A 19,634-nucleotide genomic window follows, 5' to 3' on the forward strand; every position below is an offset into this window, starting at 1 on the left:
AATCCTGCCTTGGAAATGGATGTGTGTGATGTCCTTAGGTTAGTTAGGTTTAAGTAGTTCTAAGTTCTAGGGGACTGATGACCTCAGAAGTTAAGTCCCACAGTGCTCAGAGCCATTTGAACCATTTGTACATACAATAGAATTCTATTGTACGTATATATTTCAGTGTGAAGTCTGCAGATGGTTTAAAACAGACCGAAATCGGTGACCTCAAAAAAAAAAGTTGATTGCTATTGTGACTGTTCATGTTCATTTTTAAGTAATAAAAAGACATTGTTCTCCAAGAGAAACGTTCTCAAAAATTAAAGTTTTTAATTCTCATCTCCTTTGCAGGTCGTCGACGCCGAATTATGCTGAGAAGCGGGAACAGCAGAACGGTGGACCGCGGCCGAAGGAAGACCTCAGGAAGAGGATCCGAGCAGCCTTGCCTCAGGTAAGCCACAATGAGGTGGCTGTTGAAGTGCTTCAAAGTGAATTAGACTGTAATCTACTTGATGATAATGTGGCCATACGCCTGCATTCGTCATATTCACTGTCAGGGGTTAGACGTTACTCCCGTTTCGCCTTCGTGGGTCAGCTTTATTCATGGCATCGCCTTCTGTTTCTTCCAGGACTTCTTTTTGCATCTGGTACATACTCCACTGCTGCTGCTCTAATGTCCTTTCACATGATCCTTCCAGTTATCTCTTTGTTCATCTATTTGATGGTTTATTGGTTCAGATTTGAACTTTCCTTATATAAAATTTTTTACATCCTTATACGGCTGTTAGGAGCCTCATTTCAGACGCTTGAATCTTATTTCTCTGTCGTTTGATAAGCGTCTAGGTCTCACTGCCGGAGAGAACAGGAACTGTCGTCGTAGTTTTATAAAATGTATTTTTTTTCTTTCTGGCATCATTGTTTGAAGTTGTACTTACAATGACACAAATATACAGGAATTTTACCAGTTTTTTGATCGTATAGAAACTTATTTTATTCGCAAGATAGATAAAACTTGTTACTCCTTCGATTATTTTCTCATAAATAACAACTCAATGCCGCTATTATTATCGGTAGATATATTCATTTTATATTTTTGGGGCAGTAAGCTCAGCTTTTATGTAGCGGTTAGCAGTTTTCATCACCATATACAATTAACTCTTCATAATCGATTAGCATTTCTTTCGTAGTGTACTTTTAAACAAAGGTGAACTTAAATTCCACGTGTTTAAGAATGCGGCAATGTACCTATCAAGAAGTGCAGGCGATTGACTACATCCCTTTGTAACCCGTTGATTAACTTGTATTTCATCCGCCATTCTTAAGTCTGTTTGCACATGCGTGTTGCGAAGGAATGTTGATTAGATACTATGTATCCATTTGGACAAGTTTTCACTGTGTCATAGTTATGACGTCAACCATTTACCTTTGATAATGACATAATGTCAAAACGCCTAAGATGTACTGATACAATAAAATTGCGGTCAAGACATCTCAAAGTGTTGAAGCGAATGTACATTTGCTCACTACATAGGATTCGGAGATTTGTGTAGACGCGAGAATATTGCCGTACTATACTCAAAGCATGGATAAAGGTCACCTAGACTTTTTAGTACTATTCATATCATAATGCGGAAGAGTGCTGTGACATTATTATTGTCACCTAGACCGTTGTGTCGTGGTAAATGTTGGTGCACGATACGGTAGGATATGAGTACACTGGGAATCATATGTGGCAATGCCCACAAGTTCACCAACAGGACGTCGTTCACTCATACTGTGGAGATATTATCAGGCAGGGCATGTTTTCACAATACGAAACGAGGTCTGTCATACACCTTTCCACTTCTCTCACCGACAAAAGCAGTGAATCCGTTGTTCCCTCTACAGAACCATTCAGGCAATCTGTAATCACGCTAAAATATTTTGAGGCACTTATGGGTCTGCTGGTGTGACCCTGTGAAAGTGTGGAAAAAAAGCGGGAGAGGTTTCTGTGCACATTAAATTAATTTATACGTGCCACAGGTACTCGACGCAAAAATTTGTATTTAAAAAACAAAAAAAAAAGAAGAAGAAGGAATTTATTGATAAATTTGTAAACTAGATTAACGATAGGACCTTCACCACATGGCTCCGGATGCCATTTCAGGCGTGTGTGTTCTGAAGTAACCTTCCCTGACTGTTATCTTACACAGGCCACGAGCAAGCACCTTCGACAGCTGGCAAAACGTAGCCCCATGGTGCAAAAAAGCGGCCGACGCACGCTGCTTGCAGTGTCCCTTCCACCACACTGTCGGCAATCTCAGTGTTCCTACATCTAACTGCCCAAATTGGCGCCCATTTTCTCACACCAAGGCTTGCAAATCAGCAACCTGTACTTTTGTGCAAAATTAATTTTAATTTGAATAAATCTGTAATCAGTGTGTAACTTTATGTGATGAAAGTAAAAGTAGGGAACAATTTAAAGAACTGACTAGCTATCAGCTCATTAACTGTGTGGGTGACACATGGTGAATATCTTCGAGCGACGGAATGTAATAGAATGGCTTATTATTCTACTGTCGAGCTTTAATTGGTGAAGCGAACACAAATGTTACAAATTGCGAGGACTAGCTGTTCTCGTAATTTATAATATTCGTGTTGAGTTGGCGTATTAAAGTGATTTTATTACATTTCGTCACTCAAAGGGATACATCATGTCCCACCCACTCTAGGTGGCAATTTGCTACTGATTTCAGTATTCCAGTTCTTGCGTATTAAGAGTGGAGAGGAGCTTCAGTTTTGGAAACGAAGTGCTGCAACCACTGACGTCACCTAACCTCAATCCTATTGACTTCATTTGAGACACTATCGAATGAGACATTTGGACTCCGGACTCAGCTTCAACGACGTTTGAGAGTTATGGACTGCTTTTGAGCGATCATCTGTAATGATGATTCCCTGCCATTTTGGAGTTTTGAGGAGTCCGTGGCACGAGTCATTACCTCATTCTCCAAGGCAACAGATCGTACTATCTCGGGCTAATTCAGCTGTTCGTGAGTAGAGAGTTGCGCCTTCATCATCACATTAAACGAGTAACCGTGTTGACCCCACGACGACTGCGGCGAAATCTAACAAGTTTTGCACTGAGGCTACCTGTCACGGCCTTACAAAGCATTGAGTGAATAAGTGGAAACGAATAATGGTCCTACTTTCAGCTGCTCCTCGCACCGCATCATAATGCATCCAAAGTCTGGTGGTACAGTGAAATAGGGATGATTTCAGTATGCTCTCGCCTCTAATGTTATACAGAAAAATGGGTGAATTCAACGTGCACCATACCTATGGTGGCGTAACGAAAGACACAACTAGAGAGGAGAATAACGCAAAACTGTGTTGATTGATGAGCGCAGATACCACCCACGTCGTCTGCCAGTACAGTGACGACTAGGCGAGTGGCAACGTAGCGTGAGGCAACAACTAACAGGAGCAAGTCCGGATATCACAGTAAGAGGAGACATAGACTACAACTGCATGACTGTAGTGTTTGTTGAAGGAGCAATGGCTATTGGAAGATGTACGAAGTGTGTTCAAGACGTAACGGGCATTTTACAATTTCACGTGTTGTATCAGAATCGTGCGATTTTTTCGTTGTTATATGGGTTAACGTGTCTGAAAAGTATCTGTACTATGTTAGCAATATGAATCTGCTGTCAGCCGTCAAAAAATGTTTTACGCAAATGGATCAGAGAATTTGTATTTAGGTTTGCTGTAAGAACTGTATAAAGAAGAGCAAAATTTTAGAAATGTTAAATATTGTCTTCGATGAGTCTACTTTGCGCAAAACAAGGGCTTGCGAGTGTTACAAGCGTTTGTAAGAAAACTTTGAAGACGTCGAAGATGACGAGAGCCCTGGACGCCGGAGCACATCATCAGACGATGAAATCGTGGAAAAAGTTATAGAAATGGTTATGAACGATCGCTGAATCGCGATCAGAGAAGCTGCTGGTGATGTTGGCGTGTCATCTGGCTCGTGTAATGATATTTCTTCGGAAGTTCTGATTGTGAAACATGTGAGGTCAAAATTCATTGCAAAGCTGTCGAATTTTGAAGAAAAACAGCGGCGAATGCAAGTTGCTTGGGAGTCACAAGATGAAATCAGCAACAAGACTTGTCATAACAGATGATGAAACATATGCTTACCGATATGACGTCGACACTGAGGCTCAACTGCCCAGTGAAAGCCTTATGGGCAGCCAACTCCGAAAATACCTCCGCAAGTGCTTTCAATTGTGAATCTCTTCCTAAAATTAAAGTAAGCTTAAAGAACTGTCGTTTTACACGCACAGATGAGACTGAAACGTATCGCTGAGGGAGCTAAAAGCTATTGGAAAGTGGAGTTACAAAAGTTTTTAGGGGGACTCAAAAAAAGCAGTGGCTAAAGTATATACGAGGAGTGTTCAGTAAGTAATGCAACACATTTTTTCTGAAAGCAAGTTAACGTTATTTAAGATTCCATTCCATACTCTTTTGACTTCCCAAACCTGTTTCTCAACATAATCTCCGTTCAATGCGGCGGCCTTACGCCCCCTATAGGGGGCGACGTTGAAGGCAACGTCTTGCTGCATTAATAACCTTCCCATCATCCAAGCATTGCATCCATGTAGTGCATCCTTCATTGAGCCAAACAGATGAGAGTCGGAAGGTGTAAATCCGGGCTGCAGCGAAGATGAGGAAGAATAGTCCAACGAAGTTTTGCGAGCTGCTCTCAGGTAAGCAGACTCTTGTGAGGTCTTGCTTTGTCATGGAGGCGAAGTTCATGTACATTTTTGTGGCGACGAACACGTTGAAGTCGTTTCTTCAGTACACTTCAGAGTTGATCATTGCACCATGAAGGAGGGAGGGAGGGCATCAAACAAAATAGCCCCTTCAGAGTTCCAGAAGACCATCGCCCTGACTTTGCCGACTCAAGGTGAGGCGTTGAACTTATTATTCAGAGGAGAGTGGAGTGGCGCCACTCCATTGATTGTAGTTTTTAAACTTCCTGGCAGATTAAAACTGTGTGCTGGACCGAGACTCGAACTCGGGACCTTTGCCTTTCGCGGACAAGTGCTCTACCAACTGAGGTACCCAAGCACGACTCACGGCCCGTCCTCATAGCTTTACTTCTGCCAGTATCTCGTCTCCTACCTTCCAAACTTTACAGAAGCTCTCCTGCGAACCTTGCAGAACTAGCACTCCTGAAAGAAAGGATACTGCGGAGACATGGCTTAGCCAAGGCCTGGGGGATGTTTCCAGAATGAGATTTCCACTCTGCAGCGGAGTGTGCGCTGATATGAAACTTCTTGGCAGATTAAAACTGTGTGCCAGACCGAGACTCGAACTCGGGACCATTGCCCGCGAAAGGCAAAGGTCCCGAGCTTTTTGTGTTCAATACCTGTACGAAAATGTCAATGTCGCAAAGACATATAGACCGAAACAAATGCATTGTTGGAATTCCTAAACATATATGTTTCCCAATGCAAGGACGTTTAACGAATTTACCGATTACTTTGTTTCACCAGAATAGAAAGTAGAATAATAAATAGGCCAAGAATAATAAATAGGCCAAAACTGAAGAGTAATTAAAAGGTCATCTCTTGGTGATAGAGCTTGCGGCATTTTTGTATCCTGTTTTCGAATCAGCGACTGCACAGTTGAAAAGAGATGCATACCACATTCTCAAACAGTTTTTTTATCAGAGTTAAGTCCTCTGTTTCATTGAATAGTGCTTTTTGATAACTAAAATATGTGCTTTTCTGTATCCACTCACTTCATCCAAACATTTCGTTTTTTTCTTAATTGCGATTTTCTTAACGAATTTTCTTCAATAATAATAATAATAATAATAATAATAATAATAATGCAACAACGGAGGAGGCCACTCTGTTTTTTAAACCACAAAACAGTAATCTTCCATTTGCCCATGTCACGACGCACCTCTTGTGGTAACACTACTGCAAGCACCTGGAGAAGCGACTTGCAGAAATAAACTTGCACAAGTTTTTGTTCTGATGTGAGTACTTCATGCGAGCTACAAAGGAAGTTATGCGGCTAGACGCACGGGGGATGCGTAGCACGTTTACACCCAATCCCACGAGGCCTGTAACCGCAGCAGCTACCGAAGTTCCCAAACTTTCATCAACATCACTACAATACTTGCCACTTGCACTAAATTTCACACATCTTTCCTGTGGGATCGTCCATTGCAGGTAGAGATTTTTTGCATACATATACAGGGTGGTCCACTGATAGTGGCCGGGCCAAATATCTCACGAAATAAGCATCAAACGAAAAAACTACGAAGAACGAAACTTGTCTAGCTTGAAGAGGGAAACCAGATGTCGCTATGGTTGGCCCGCTAGATGGCGCTGCCATAGATCAAACGGATATCAACTGCGTTTTTTTTTTTAAATAGGAACCCCCATTTTTTATTACATATTCGTGTAGAACGTAAAGGAATATAAATGTTTTAGTTGGACCACTTTTTTGTTTTGTGATAGATGGCTCTGTAATAGTCACAAACGTATAATTACGTGGTATCACGTAACATTCCGCCAGCGCGGACGGTATTTGCTTCGTGATCATTACCCGTGTTAAAATGGACCTTTTACCAATTGCGGAAAAGGTCGATATCGCGTTGATGTATGGCTATTGTGCTCAAAATGTCCAACGGGCTCGGTATCCTGGACGACATCATCCAAGCGTCCGGACCATTCGCCGGATAGTTACGTTATTTAAGGAAACAGGAAGTGTTTAGCCACATGTGAAACGTCAACCACGACCTGCAATAAATGATGATGCCCAAGTAGGTGTTTTAGCTGCCGTCGCGGCTAATCTGCACATCATTAGCAGACAAATTGCGTGAGAATTGGGTATCTCAAAAACGTCGGTGTTGAGAATGGTACATCAACATCGATTGTACCCGTACCATATTTCTATGCACCAGGAATTGCATGGCGACGACTTTGAAAGTCGTCTACACTTCTGCCACTGGGCACAAGAGAAATTACGGGACGATGACAGATTTTTTGCACGCGTTCTATTTAGCGACGAAGCGTCATTCACCAACAGCGGTAACGTAAACCGGCATAATATGCACTATTGGGCAACGGAAAATCCACGATGGCTGCGACAAGTGGAACATCAGCGACCTTGGCGGGTTAATGTATGGTGCGGCATTATGGGAGGAAGGATAATTGGCCCCCATTTTATCGATGGCAATCTAAATGGTGCAATGTATGCTGATTTCCTACGTAATGTTCTACCGATGTTACTACAAGATGTTTCACTGTATGACAGAATGGCGATGTACTTCCAACATGATGGATGTCCGGCACATAGCTCGCGTGCGGTTGAGGCGGTATTGAAAAGCATATTTAATGACAGGTGGATTGGTCGTCTAAGCACCATGCCATGGCCCGCACGTTCACCGGATCTGACGTCCCCGGATTTCTTTCTGTAGGCAAAGTTGAAGTATATTTGCTATCGTGATCCACCGACAACGCATGGCAACATGCACCAGCGCATTGTCAATGCATGTGCGAACATCACGGAAGGCGAACTACTCGCTGTTGAGAGGCATGTCATTATACGCGTTGCCAAATGCATTGAGGTTGACGGACATCATTTTGAGCATTTATTGCATTAATGTGGTATTTACAGGAAATATCACGCTGTAACATCATGCGTTCTTAGAAATAATAAATTCACAAAGGTACACGTATCACACTGGAACAACCGGAATGAAATATTCAAACGTACCTACGTTCTGTATTTTAATTTAAAAAACGTACCTGTTACCAATTGCTCGTCTAAAATTGTGAGCCATATGTTTGTGACTATTACAGCGCCATCTATCACAAAGCGAAAAAAGTGGTCCAACTAAAACATTCATATTTCTTTACGTACTACACGAATATTAATAAAAAATGGGGGTTCCCATTTAAAAATACGCAATTGACATCCGTCTGACCTATGGTAGCGCCATCTAGCAGAAAAACCATATATATAACATTTTATCTGTTAGTACTGTAGTATTATTTGTCGTGTGTTGTGTGGTACTGAGCAACGTCAGTAGAAAGTTCGTTTATGTAAAAGTTCGATGTCGCTTTCTTGGCCAGGGGTTTACCGTACGAGGTCAGTCGAGAGAAACGCTCTGCCCGTTTCAACAATTGTTCTTGATAACGCTCCTAAACATTATGTTGTTATTGACTAGGCATCGACCACGGAGAAGCGAAAGTGGTGATGAAATTGATTGGCTTCAGCGTCATAATGTCGATCGAAGCAAGCAATAATCCTAAAAATGTGGAAGTTATGGATCTAATATCTCTCCACAAACTACCGTTTCCCCGACATGAAATAGACGACATTGCAAAAATATATGTGCATACTGACGTAAGGTTGCCGCGTTATCGCTGCCATTTAAACCAACATAACTGAGATGTGCAAAAATTATAAAAGTTACGCTGACAGCAATAATAACAAATTTATTCTGTTTGCTGTCGCAGCGCTCATCAACGAAAGTCACCTTGGTAGACTGAAGTTGGAAGACTGTCAGTCATACGCAATCTTGGAAAAAGCATGACAGAATGAAGTTATTTTAGACAATTTGGAAAAATGAGTAATGAACACACTACTGTCTTGTAAATTATTTATTCACAATCCATTTCTGTCATAGACCATCTTCACAGTCGAAAGATGTCTTTTATAAAGGCAACATCACATCACACTCATACTTTTGGACATATGATGAAGCCCATTGATGACTTGAAAAACATCAATGTTCTTCATTTCATGTCTAAAGGCATTAATTTCATGTGATGTTGCCTATGTAACAGATATTGTTCCGCTATGAAGATGGCCTGTGATCGAAATAATCTGTGGGTAAATAATTTAAAAGACAGCACTGTGTTCATCATGTACAGTTGAGGAAATGATCAAGTGATTGATTAAACAACAGTCACAGTTACGAGACTAATAACAGTAGTATTCTTTAGTTATCGCCATAAAAACGATTTACAGCAGGCAAAATCATATCAGAAAGCTATTATCGGGAAATGTGTCCAAACGAAGTTCATCTGTGGAATTCAGTCTTTATCGTACAAAAAAGTCTCTCTCACTGCAATTTTATTGCTGCTAACAGTGAGGTGGTATAAATCTCTCTCACTGCAATATAATTGCTGCTACATTGAGGCAATGTATTTTGCATTGGAATTCCTGCTAAACCGATACTGTTTCCCCCTTCAACATGCAAAAATATTTCTTTTGTCGTAGAAATCAGTAGTCAGCCTAACCAGAAAAAAAAAAAAAGTAGCGACGCGTTCCTCGTAACGAAAACAAACAGATGAATGCTTAGCATTCGACATGGGAGCGGAGCATAATGCATCTCATGTAACTCACATTCTCTCGTATTAGAAATTACTGACAGAGTTTCGGATGAGAAGATGAAAACTTCGAGTATTTTAACCTTGATTTAATAACAAAAAAGCTCCCCACACGTCGAAAATTCGGTAACGGCGTCAGAAAACGCATCTTCGTAAAGTGTCCATAAATCTTCTTAATAATTTGTTGTCGTAAATAAAACTACTTGGAAAAGTCCGGGAGGTGTGTGTGTGAAATCTTATGGGACTTAACTGCTGACCGATGACCACGCTGTCTGGTCTCCTTCCCCAAACCAACCAACCAACTTAACTGCTGGCCGGGAGGTATGGAAAGGTTTCAGTTAGATTACATCATGGTCAGGCAGAGATTCCGAAATCGGATACTGGATTCTGAGTTTCAGCCAGAAGTAAATATAGACTCAGATCACGAATTAGCAGTGATTAAGAGAAGGCTGAAGTTTAAGAGAGTAGTCAGGAAGAATCAATGCGCAAGGAAGTAGGGTGCTAAGGAATTAACGGCAGCGCTTGAAATACTCTGTGGCTATAGATAGTACGATAACCAGTAATTGTATGAACAGCTCAACTGAAGAGGGATGGACATCTCTAACAAGGGCGATCACAGACGTTGGAAAGAATGCCATAGGTACAAACAAGGTAACTGCGTAGAAACCATGGATAACAGAAGTAATACTTCTGTTGATCAATGAAAGAAGGATGTACAAATATTCAGGGAAATCCAGGAATACAGAAATACAAGTCACCTCGGAAGTGCAGAGAAGCTAAGGCAAAATGGCTGAACAAAAATTGTGAAGAAACTGAAAAAGAAATGATGGCTGTAAGGACGGATTCAGCGTGTAATAAAGTCAAAACAACCGTCGGTGAAAGTAAAAACAAGGGCTGTCCCATTAAGAGTGCTATGGGAATTCCACTGATAAATGCAGAGGAGAGATCGGTTACGTGAAAAAGAGTACATCAAAGGCCTGTACGAAGCGGAAGATTTGTGTGATGGCGTGAGAGAAGAAGAAACAGGAGTCGACAGGGAAGGGATATGGGATCCAGTACTGGAATTATAATTTAAAAGAGCTTTGGGCGACGTAAGATCAAATAAGACCTAAAGCATATATAACAATCCATCAGGATTTCTAAAATCATAGGTAGAAGAGGCAACAAAACGACTAGAATGTAGAATGATAAGACTGGCGACTTAGCATCAGACATTTGGAAAAACATCATCCACACAATTCATAAGATTTCAAGAAACGACAATTGCGATAATTATTGCACAGCTAGTTTAACATGTATGCATCCAAGTTGCTGACAAGAATAATATACAGAAGAATGGAAAAGAAAATTGAGGATGTGTTGGATGACGATCAGTTTGGCTTTAGGAAAGGTAAACGTACCAGAGAGACAGTTCTGACGTTGCGGTTGACAATGGAAGCAAGACTAAAGAAAAGACACATTATTTGTCGACCTGGAAAAAGCGTTCGACAGTGTAAAATGTTGCAAAATGTTCGAAACTCTGAGAAAAATAGGGGTAAGCTATAGGGGAGGTGGGAGGATATACAATGTGTACAAGAACCAAGAGGTAATAATAAGAGTGGATGACCAAGAATGAAACGCTCGGATTAAAAAGGGTGTAAGGAAGGGATGTAGTCTTTCGCCCCTACTGTTCAATCTGTATATCGAAGAAGCAATGATGGAATTTTTAAAAAAAAGGTGCAGAAGTGGAATTAAAATTCAAGGTGAAAGGATAGCTATGATACCATTCGCTGATGATACTGCTATTCCGAGTGAAAGTGAAGAAAATTACATGATCTGCTGGATGGAATGAACAGTCTAATGAGTACAAAAATGTGGACTGAGACTAAATCGAAGAAAGACGAAAGTAATTAGAAGAAGCAAAAATGATAATAGAGGGAAACCTAACAGCAGAATTGTGGATCATGAACTAGATGAAGTTAAGGAATTCTGTTACGTAGGAAGCAAAGTAACCCATGATGGACGGGTCGAGGAGGACATAAAAATCAGACTAGCACTGGCAAAAAAGGGATTCCTAAGTCTGCTATTATGAGATATAGGTCGTAATGTGAAGAAGAAATTTCTGAGAATGTACGTTTGGAGCACGACATTGCATGGTAGTGAGACACGGACTGTAAGAAAACCGGAACGGAAGAGAATCGAGGCATTTAAGACGTGGCGCTATAGAAGAATGTTGAAAATTGGGTCGACTGATAAGGTAAGGAATGAGGAGGTTACGCGCAGAATCGGTGACGAAAGTAATATATGGAAAACACTAACGAGAAGAAGAGAGAGGATGTTAGAACATCTGTTACGAGATCACGGAGTAACTTTCAGGGTACTAGAGGGAGCTGTAGAGGGTAAAAACTGTAGGGAAACAGAGATTAGAATGCGTCCAACAAATAATTGAGAGCCGGCCGTGGTGGCCGTGCGGTTCTAGGCACTTCCGAGTGACTGCTCCGGTCGCAGGTTCGAATCCTGCCTCGGGCATGGATGTGTGTGATGTCTTTAGGTTAGTGAGGTTTAAGTAGTTCTAAGTTCTAGGGGACTGATGACCTCAGATGTTGAGTCCCATCGTGCTCAGAGCCATTTGAACATTTGAAATAATTGAGCATGTAGAGTGCAAGTGCTACTCTGAGCTTAAAAGGTTGACACGGGAGAGAAATTCGTGGTGGGCCGCATCAAACCAGTCAGAATACAAAAATAAATAAATAAATAAGAGAGAGAAAGGACATAGTGCACACCTTCCAGAGCACACTGATGCCAGTTCCATCTTCGTGCACTGAACAGTTTGCGAGTGTGAATGAGATGAATGAAGTGTAATATGGAGGTTTGTATTCTGTGCGGGACGTAGCAATTCTGCTCCATACATCCACGTGCCCTCGCCGAAGTGAACAAAGTGTAGCGGCATTTTGTTGTACGTGTAACCATTTGCAGTCTCATGCAAGAGTACAGTAGTGGCGGGTGGTGTGTTGTGTGCTGAAGGTGCTGGCGACGTCGGCGAAGAACGTGCTGCTGCTGGGCTACGGCATGACGCTGGGCTTCCCCACGATCGTCATCCCGGCGGTCAGCAGGCGGCCGCTGGTAGCCGGCGACGCGGGCAACGCGACGCTGGGGGCGGCGGAGGAGCCCGGCCACCTCACGCTCACCGACGCCGAGCTTTCCTGGTTCAGTGAGTACGCCTCACATCAGCCAATTAAACGAGCCCCATTACGAGGGCACCATTGAAATTGCCAAAATCAAACACTGCTTACTTTTACAAAAATTTAAAATGATTTTGCACGAGATTTGGCATCTAGGACATCCGCAACTGCGAGGCCTGATAATTAATTACTTAAGACGCATCCCCTCCTCCCCATGAACCATGGACCTTGCCGTTGGTGGGAAGGCTTGCGTGCCTCAACGATACAGATAGCAGTACCATAGGTGCAACCACAACGGAGGGGTATCTGTTGAGAGGCCAGACAAACATGTGGTTCCTGAAGAGGGGCAGCAGTCTTTTCAGTAGTTGCAGGGGCAACAGTCTGGATGATGGACTGATCTGGCCCTGTAACACTAACCAAAACGGCCTTGCTGTTGTGGTACTGCGAACGGCTGAAAGCAAGGGGAAACTACAGCCGTAATTTTTCCCGAGGGCATGCAGCTTTACTGTATGATTAAATGATGATGGCGTCCTCTTGGGTAAAATATTCCGGAGGTAAAATAGTCCCCCATTCGGATCTCCGGGCGGGGACTACTCAAGAGGACGTCATTATCAAGAGAAAGAAAACTGGCGTTCTACGGATCGGAGCGTGGAATGTCAGATTCCTTAATCGGGCAGGTAGGTTAGAAAATTTAAAAAGGCAAATGGATAAGTTAAAGTTAGATATAGTGGGAATTAGTGAAGTTCGGTGGCAGGAGGAACAAGACTTTTGGTCAGGTGAATACAGGGTTATAAATACAAAATCAAATAGGGGTAATGCAGGAGTTGGTTTAATAATGAATAAAAAATAGGAGTGCGGGTAAGCTACTACAAACAGCATAGTGAACGCATTATTGTGGCCAAGATAGACACGAAGCCCATGCCTACTACAGTAGTACAAGTTTATATGCCAACTAGCTCTGCAGATGATGAAGAAATTGATGAAATGTATGATGAGATAAAAGAAATTATTCAGGTAGTGAAGGGAGACGAAAATTTAATAGTCACGGGTGACTGGAATTCGACAGTAGGAAAAGGAAGAGAAGGAAACGTAGTAGATGAATATGGATTGGGGCTAAGAAATGAAAGAGGAAGCCGCCTGGTAGAATTTTGTACAACAACAACAAGACATATCCGCTTCAGCTGCAGTAATTATTTATTCAAAGCACGAACGGTTTCGGTATTTTAAAATCCCGTGTTCAGGTGTCTGAAATTATTGTATCTGGTAAGACATAACATGCGAATGGGTCACTCAGTGCAAGAGCTCCAGTCACTGTCCAGTACAAAATATCTGTTGTAAGGATTATGGTTTCAGTTTTCTCTTTGTTTAGCTAATGTTAATGCCCCTTTAATTATTCCCTTGTGCTTTTTGTAAATTTCCTGTAACTACTAAGACAAACAGATTGCATTTCCTCCACCTAGAGGTCAGTTTTCATATCAAAAGGGATGTTTCAGAGTACTGAAAACCGGAGTCATAGTCACTTATGAAGTCACAGGTTTAAGTATAAAGAAATAACAGGCCATGACTTTGGTGTTTTAGTCTGTTACCTCTAATTTAACACCCACTCAGCTCTACGTGGCATAGTGCCACCGGCGATTACTGCTGTACACATTTTTATTTATTTATTTATTTACACGTCAAGTTCCGTAGGACGAAATTGAGGAGCAAACCTTTAAGTTCATGGAACGTGTCAGTACATGAACTTACAACATAAAAGTAATAACAGATAAAAATAAATGTTCGTGAACCTGAAAAAAGTCAGTCCATACGTTTAAGTAAACGCTATCAGCAATACAATAAGAACCAGCTTAATTTTTCAAGGAAAGGGAGTGACCCGTGAGGAAACTCTTCAGTTTCGATTTGAAAGCGCGTGGATTACTGCTAAGATTTTTGAATGCGAGTAGCAGCTTATTGAAAATGGATGCAGCAGTATACTGCACATCTTTTTGCACAAGAGTTAAGGAAGTCCGATCCAAATGGAGGTTTGATTTCTGCCGAGTATTAACCGAGTGAAAGCTGCTTATTCTTGGGAATAAACTAATATTGGTAACAAGAAACGACAATAAGGAATATACATATAGAGAGGCCAATGTCAAAATACCCAGACTCGTGAACAGAGGTCGACAAGAGGTTCGTGAACTCACACCACTTCTTGCCCGAACCGCCCGTTTCTGAGCCAAAAATATCCTTCTAGAATGGGTAGAGTTACCCCAAAACATAATACCTTACGACATAAGTGAATGAAAACAAGCAAAGTAGACTAATTTACATGTCGAAGTATCACTCACTTTTGATACCGTTGGAATAGTAAAAATGGCAGCATTAAGTCTTTGAACAAGATCCTGAACGTGGGCTTTCCATGACAGCTTACTATCTATCTGAACACCTAGAAATTTGAACTTTTCAGTTTCACAAGTCATATGCCCGTTCTGTGTGATTATAACGTCAGGGATTGTTGAATTGTGTGTTTATTTTCTACAAGCCATGAACTGAGGTCATGTACTGCACTATTTGAAACCGAGTCAATGTTGTACACAACATCCTTTACTACCAAGCTAGTGTCATCAGCAAACAGAAATATTTTAGAGTTACCCATAATACTAGAGGGCATATCATTTATATAAATAAGGAACAGGAGCGGCCCCAACACTGATCCCTGGGGCACCCCCTACTTGACAGTACCCCACTCAGATCCTACATCACAGCCGTTATCAACATTATGAATAATGACCTTCTGCTGCCTGTTGCTACAGTAAGAGGTGAACCAATTGTGAGCTACTCCCCTTATTCCTTATATGGTCGAATTTGTGGAGAAATATTGTGAGATCAACACAGTCAAATGCCTTAGTTAAATCAAAAAATATGCCAAGCGTTCGAAACTTTTTGTTTAGCCCATCCAGTACCTCACAGAGAAAAGAGAATATAGCATTTTCAGTTGTCAAACGACTTCTAAAGCCGAACTGTACATTTGATAGCAAATCGTGTGATATAAAATGATCAATTAACCTTACATACACAGCATTTACCATAACTTTTGCAAACACTGTTGTCATAGAAATAGGTCTAAAATTATCTACATTATCCCTTTCACCCTTTTTATAAAGCGGCTTTACTACTGAGTACTTTAATCGCTCAGAAAACTGACCATTCCTAAAGGAAAAATTACAAATATGGCTAAATACAGGGCTAACACGTGCAGCACAGTACTTTAATATTCTGCTAGACACTCCATCATAACCACGAGAGTCCTTAGTCTTCAGTGATTTAATTATTGACTCAATCTCCCTCTTGTCTGTATCACAGAGGAGTATTTCACACATCAATCTCGGAAAGGCATTTGCTAAGAAATTTGTATGATTTCCTGTAGAAACTAATTTTTTATTTAATTCACCAGCAATGCTCAGAAAATGATTGTTAAATACCGTACATATATCTAATTTATCAATAACAGAAATATTATTACTGCGAACTGACTTTATATCATCGACCTTGTGCTGCTGACCAGACACTTCCTTCACAACTGACCATATGGCTTTAATTTTATCCTGTGAATTAGCTATTTTATTTTCTGCACGTAGCCCCTAATGACACTGCACCAGTCGAGTGTCTGAGCCGCAGCTTGTGACTTGTGTGCCGGCAGGCAGCATCAACCTGATCTGCGTGCCGCTGGGCTGCCTGCTGTCGGGTCCGCTGTCGACGCCGATCGGGCGCCGGCCGGCCATGATGCTGGTCAACCTGCCGCTGGCCGCCGCCTGGCTGCTCTTCCACTTTGCGCAGTCGGTCGGCATGCTGTACGCCGGGCTCGCGCTCGCGGGGGCGTCCGGGGGTCTGCTCGAGGCGCCGGTGAGTCTCCTCCCACCAGCCGGCTCGCCGGCCGCTCTACTGCGCTACTGCGTATTCTCTCACCGGTACATTCCTGGTTGCTGCAACTTACCGCGACAAATAAACGCTTTTACAGTTACTATATTTACTGGCCTTCAAACAACACTACTACTACTTAAATCGCCGGATCCTATTGCCCGCAAAAAATTGAAGACCACAGATTAGAATGAACTGTCACATGGATTTCCAGAAGTTCATCGTCTATCGTTCGATAATGACGTGAGCAGGTCCAGCCTGTGCTACAGGAGGTAGAGCACGATAGCATAGATATCCAGCAGAAATACACTTCCCGATAAAAAAAAAAAAAATGTAGCACCCAGAAGGGGACGAGGAAACGAAACGAATGTTCTCGGTATGAGAGGATATCTGATGTTATTTCATTCATTACAAAATCGAGTCAAATTTACAAAGAACTTGGCAGTATGAGCACACTTATCAGTAAAACGTTCCACCCCCTCTGGCCTGAACGCATCCACCGGTTGGACTGAGAATGCTGCCATAAAGGCATTGCATCCTCTCCCGAGACAAGTTGTACCACAGCTAGTGTATCTGGCCCTTGATCACCTGGATACTCGCAATGGATAGCGTAGACGACCCAGCTGCTGCCGTACATGTTCTATCAGGGAAAGAGCTGTGGATCTTATTGGCCACAAGAGTATCTCGACATTACGCACGGTTCATAAAGACGCATGCTATGTATGGACGAGCATTTTCCGCTGAAAAATAACACCACGATACTGCTGCATGAGAGACAACATTTAAGGATGCAGACCACGATACTGCTGCATGACCGAGCGAGGTGGCGCAGCGGTTAGCACATTGGACTCGCATTCTGGAGGACGACGGTTCAAACTCGCGTTCGGCCATCCTGATTTAGGTTTTTCGTTATTTCCCTAAATCACCTCAGGCAAATGCCAGGATGGTTCTTTTGCAAGGACACGGCCTACTTCCTTCTCCATTCTTCCCTAAATCGATGGAACTGATGACCTCGCTGTTTGGTCCCCTCCCCAAATCAACCAACTGCTGCATGAGAGACAACATATAAAGATGCAGGATGTCTGTGATATATCGAGAAGGAGGGCACTGCTGTTTCTGGCAATAACTACTGATGTCAGCACATTTTTGAGGTCAGTATTCCAGTGACTCGCTATGTCAGCATATTCTGGTGCCAGCTATTCCAGTTCTGAGGTAATTTTCCTCGTTATATTCAAGGCCACTGACCTCCCTCCCCCATTTTGCTCCCAGGCAATTGCAAAGAGTGAACATCATCATGCTCCCAGCCAATTTCGCCACTGTTTTCGGGCAACATGCTCTCCATTCTAGATACATGCTCTGTAGAGAGACAGCCATAACCAATTTAGCTAAGTAACGTGTTGTTTTGTAGGGCGGGCAACCACAGCCAAACTTCGACATTTTTCCAAAGAAAATTACGCACTGGCTGTATGAATGATTTTTATTAAATCTGCGATCGGTTTCGCACCACTCCATTGCATCCTCAGGAAATATACGCGATTTATAACATGGTAATGTTGAATATTGCCCTGTAGCCACTCCCCACCATTCACGTCCAATATACCGCCATCTGGTGAAAGCGGTAGTTAAAATATAAAAATCATTTTTAAAATATTTTTTTTAATGGCGGCAGTGACCGTGCAAGGTGAGAGGAGCCGCACGGCAGCGGACACCACCTGACTCTCTGGAAAAAATTAGCTAAGTGTTGGACCCTATCTGCAAATTGGTAAAATTGGCAAATTGGCCACAAAAATTAAGAAGAAACTGCCAAAATGGTAGGATGCGTAATCCATAAATTAGCTAAATAATTGGCAGATTGGTAAGACAGGTCGTAGAATTGGATGTAAAACTGGAAAAGTGGCACAACAGCCTGTTAAATTGGTAGGTCAGATCAAAATGGATATATGCCAGTCATAAACAAAGAAAAAAAAACTGAACGCTTCATTCAGATGTCTATCTGCCTGCTGTGTTCATTCTTACAGAAAAAGACGTCTGCAATGCTTATGTAGCTGCACATTGTAAACAATTAGCTGCTTGGCATCAAGTGTGTGTGGGTGCTCACCCCACACTTTTGAGCAACAGCCAACCACATTGTAATCTGTACTCAAAATTATCTGGACAATGTGAATTATTTGTCAATCATGCATTGTTACTCTCAGCCAAGGGCTCTCACTGCAATCAGACAATTTGCTCTCCATTGAAGGTCTGTGCCCACAACTGCTGTAACCAGCCCTTGATACCCCTGATACTGACGCTGGGACAGAATTGACATTTGAGCTGATTCCACACGTTCTGTTAGAGACACATCTGGTGATCTTACTGGCCACATGAGCACCTCATTATCATGCAGACAGTTCATAGAGATATATGCCATGTTTGGACAAGCATCATTCAGCTGCAAAATGGCGCCGTGATACGGTTACATGAGAGATAACACATGAAGACGCAGAATGTCCGTGATGTACCATTATGCCAGCAGAGTCCCCTCAGTCATTACTATCCGTGACCTTATGTCTTACCTGATGGCTCCTGACACCATGATGCCAGGCATAACACCACTGTGCCTCTCCAAAACATTGGGACAATGGGACCTCTTCTAGGTCACCGGCCTATTCACGGCAACAGTCATCAGGGGTAGCTCTTAATCGCGATTCATTCCTAAACACAGTGCAAAGCTATTCCTCAGCAGTTCATGTGTTTCAATCAAGACACCTTCCAAATGCAGTCATTTTTGTTGTGGTGTGTGCATGGGATGGTAAACTGTAGTCTGACTGCTGCTAGTCTCTGACCAATGCTGTGAAATGGCTCACAATGTGACAGAGTTTCCATTACTTGTTCTTGGTTGGCAGGATCAGATGTGAACGGATTACTATGTGCAGAATAAGGTGATCCTCCCTTGTGGTGGCCAGGGGTGGTCGACCAGAACTTCGAAGACGTTCACATGCAGTTCAGCACCGGACCTCTGTCACATCTAAAGGCCTCATAAATGTGGTTATTCACACAATCTGATCAGCCTGCTAAATGGAGACTTTCTAATGAGACCCCTTTCAAACTCCATCAAATGGTGACAACGCCATCTTGCTCGAATACACAGCATCCCCATGCCCTTCAGACTGATGACTCAACATCTGACGCTGCTCACATCCCTTATTTACCC

The 19,634-nt window shown here is 42.3% G+C and overlaps 1 protein-coding gene across 2 annotated transcripts in view; it reads left to right on the top strand.

Annotated features, from left to right (window-relative positions):
- The window catches only part of LOC124612616 (facilitated trehalose transporter Tret1-like), a 492,469-nt gene that overhangs the window by 356,660 nt on the left and 116,175 nt on the right, over window positions 1-19,634 (top strand). For both annotated transcript variants that reach the window (XM_047140910.1, XM_047140911.1), the window contains 3 exons: window positions 334-433; window positions 12,387-12,573; window positions 16,224-16,426. In XM_047140910.1, coding sequence (XP_046996866.1) covers window positions 334-433; window positions 12,387-12,573; window positions 16,224-16,426 — 490 coding nt within the window. The remainder of the gene's footprint in view (window positions 1-333; window positions 434-12,386; window positions 12,574-16,223; window positions 16,427-19,634) is intronic.

Source organism: Schistocerca americana, chromosome 4 (genome assembly GCF_021461395.2).
Source record: "Schistocerca americana isolate TAMUIC-IGC-003095 chromosome 4, iqSchAmer2.1, whole genome shotgun sequence".
Taxonomy (NCBI): Eukaryota; Metazoa; Arthropoda; class Insecta; order Orthoptera; family Acrididae; genus Schistocerca; species Schistocerca americana.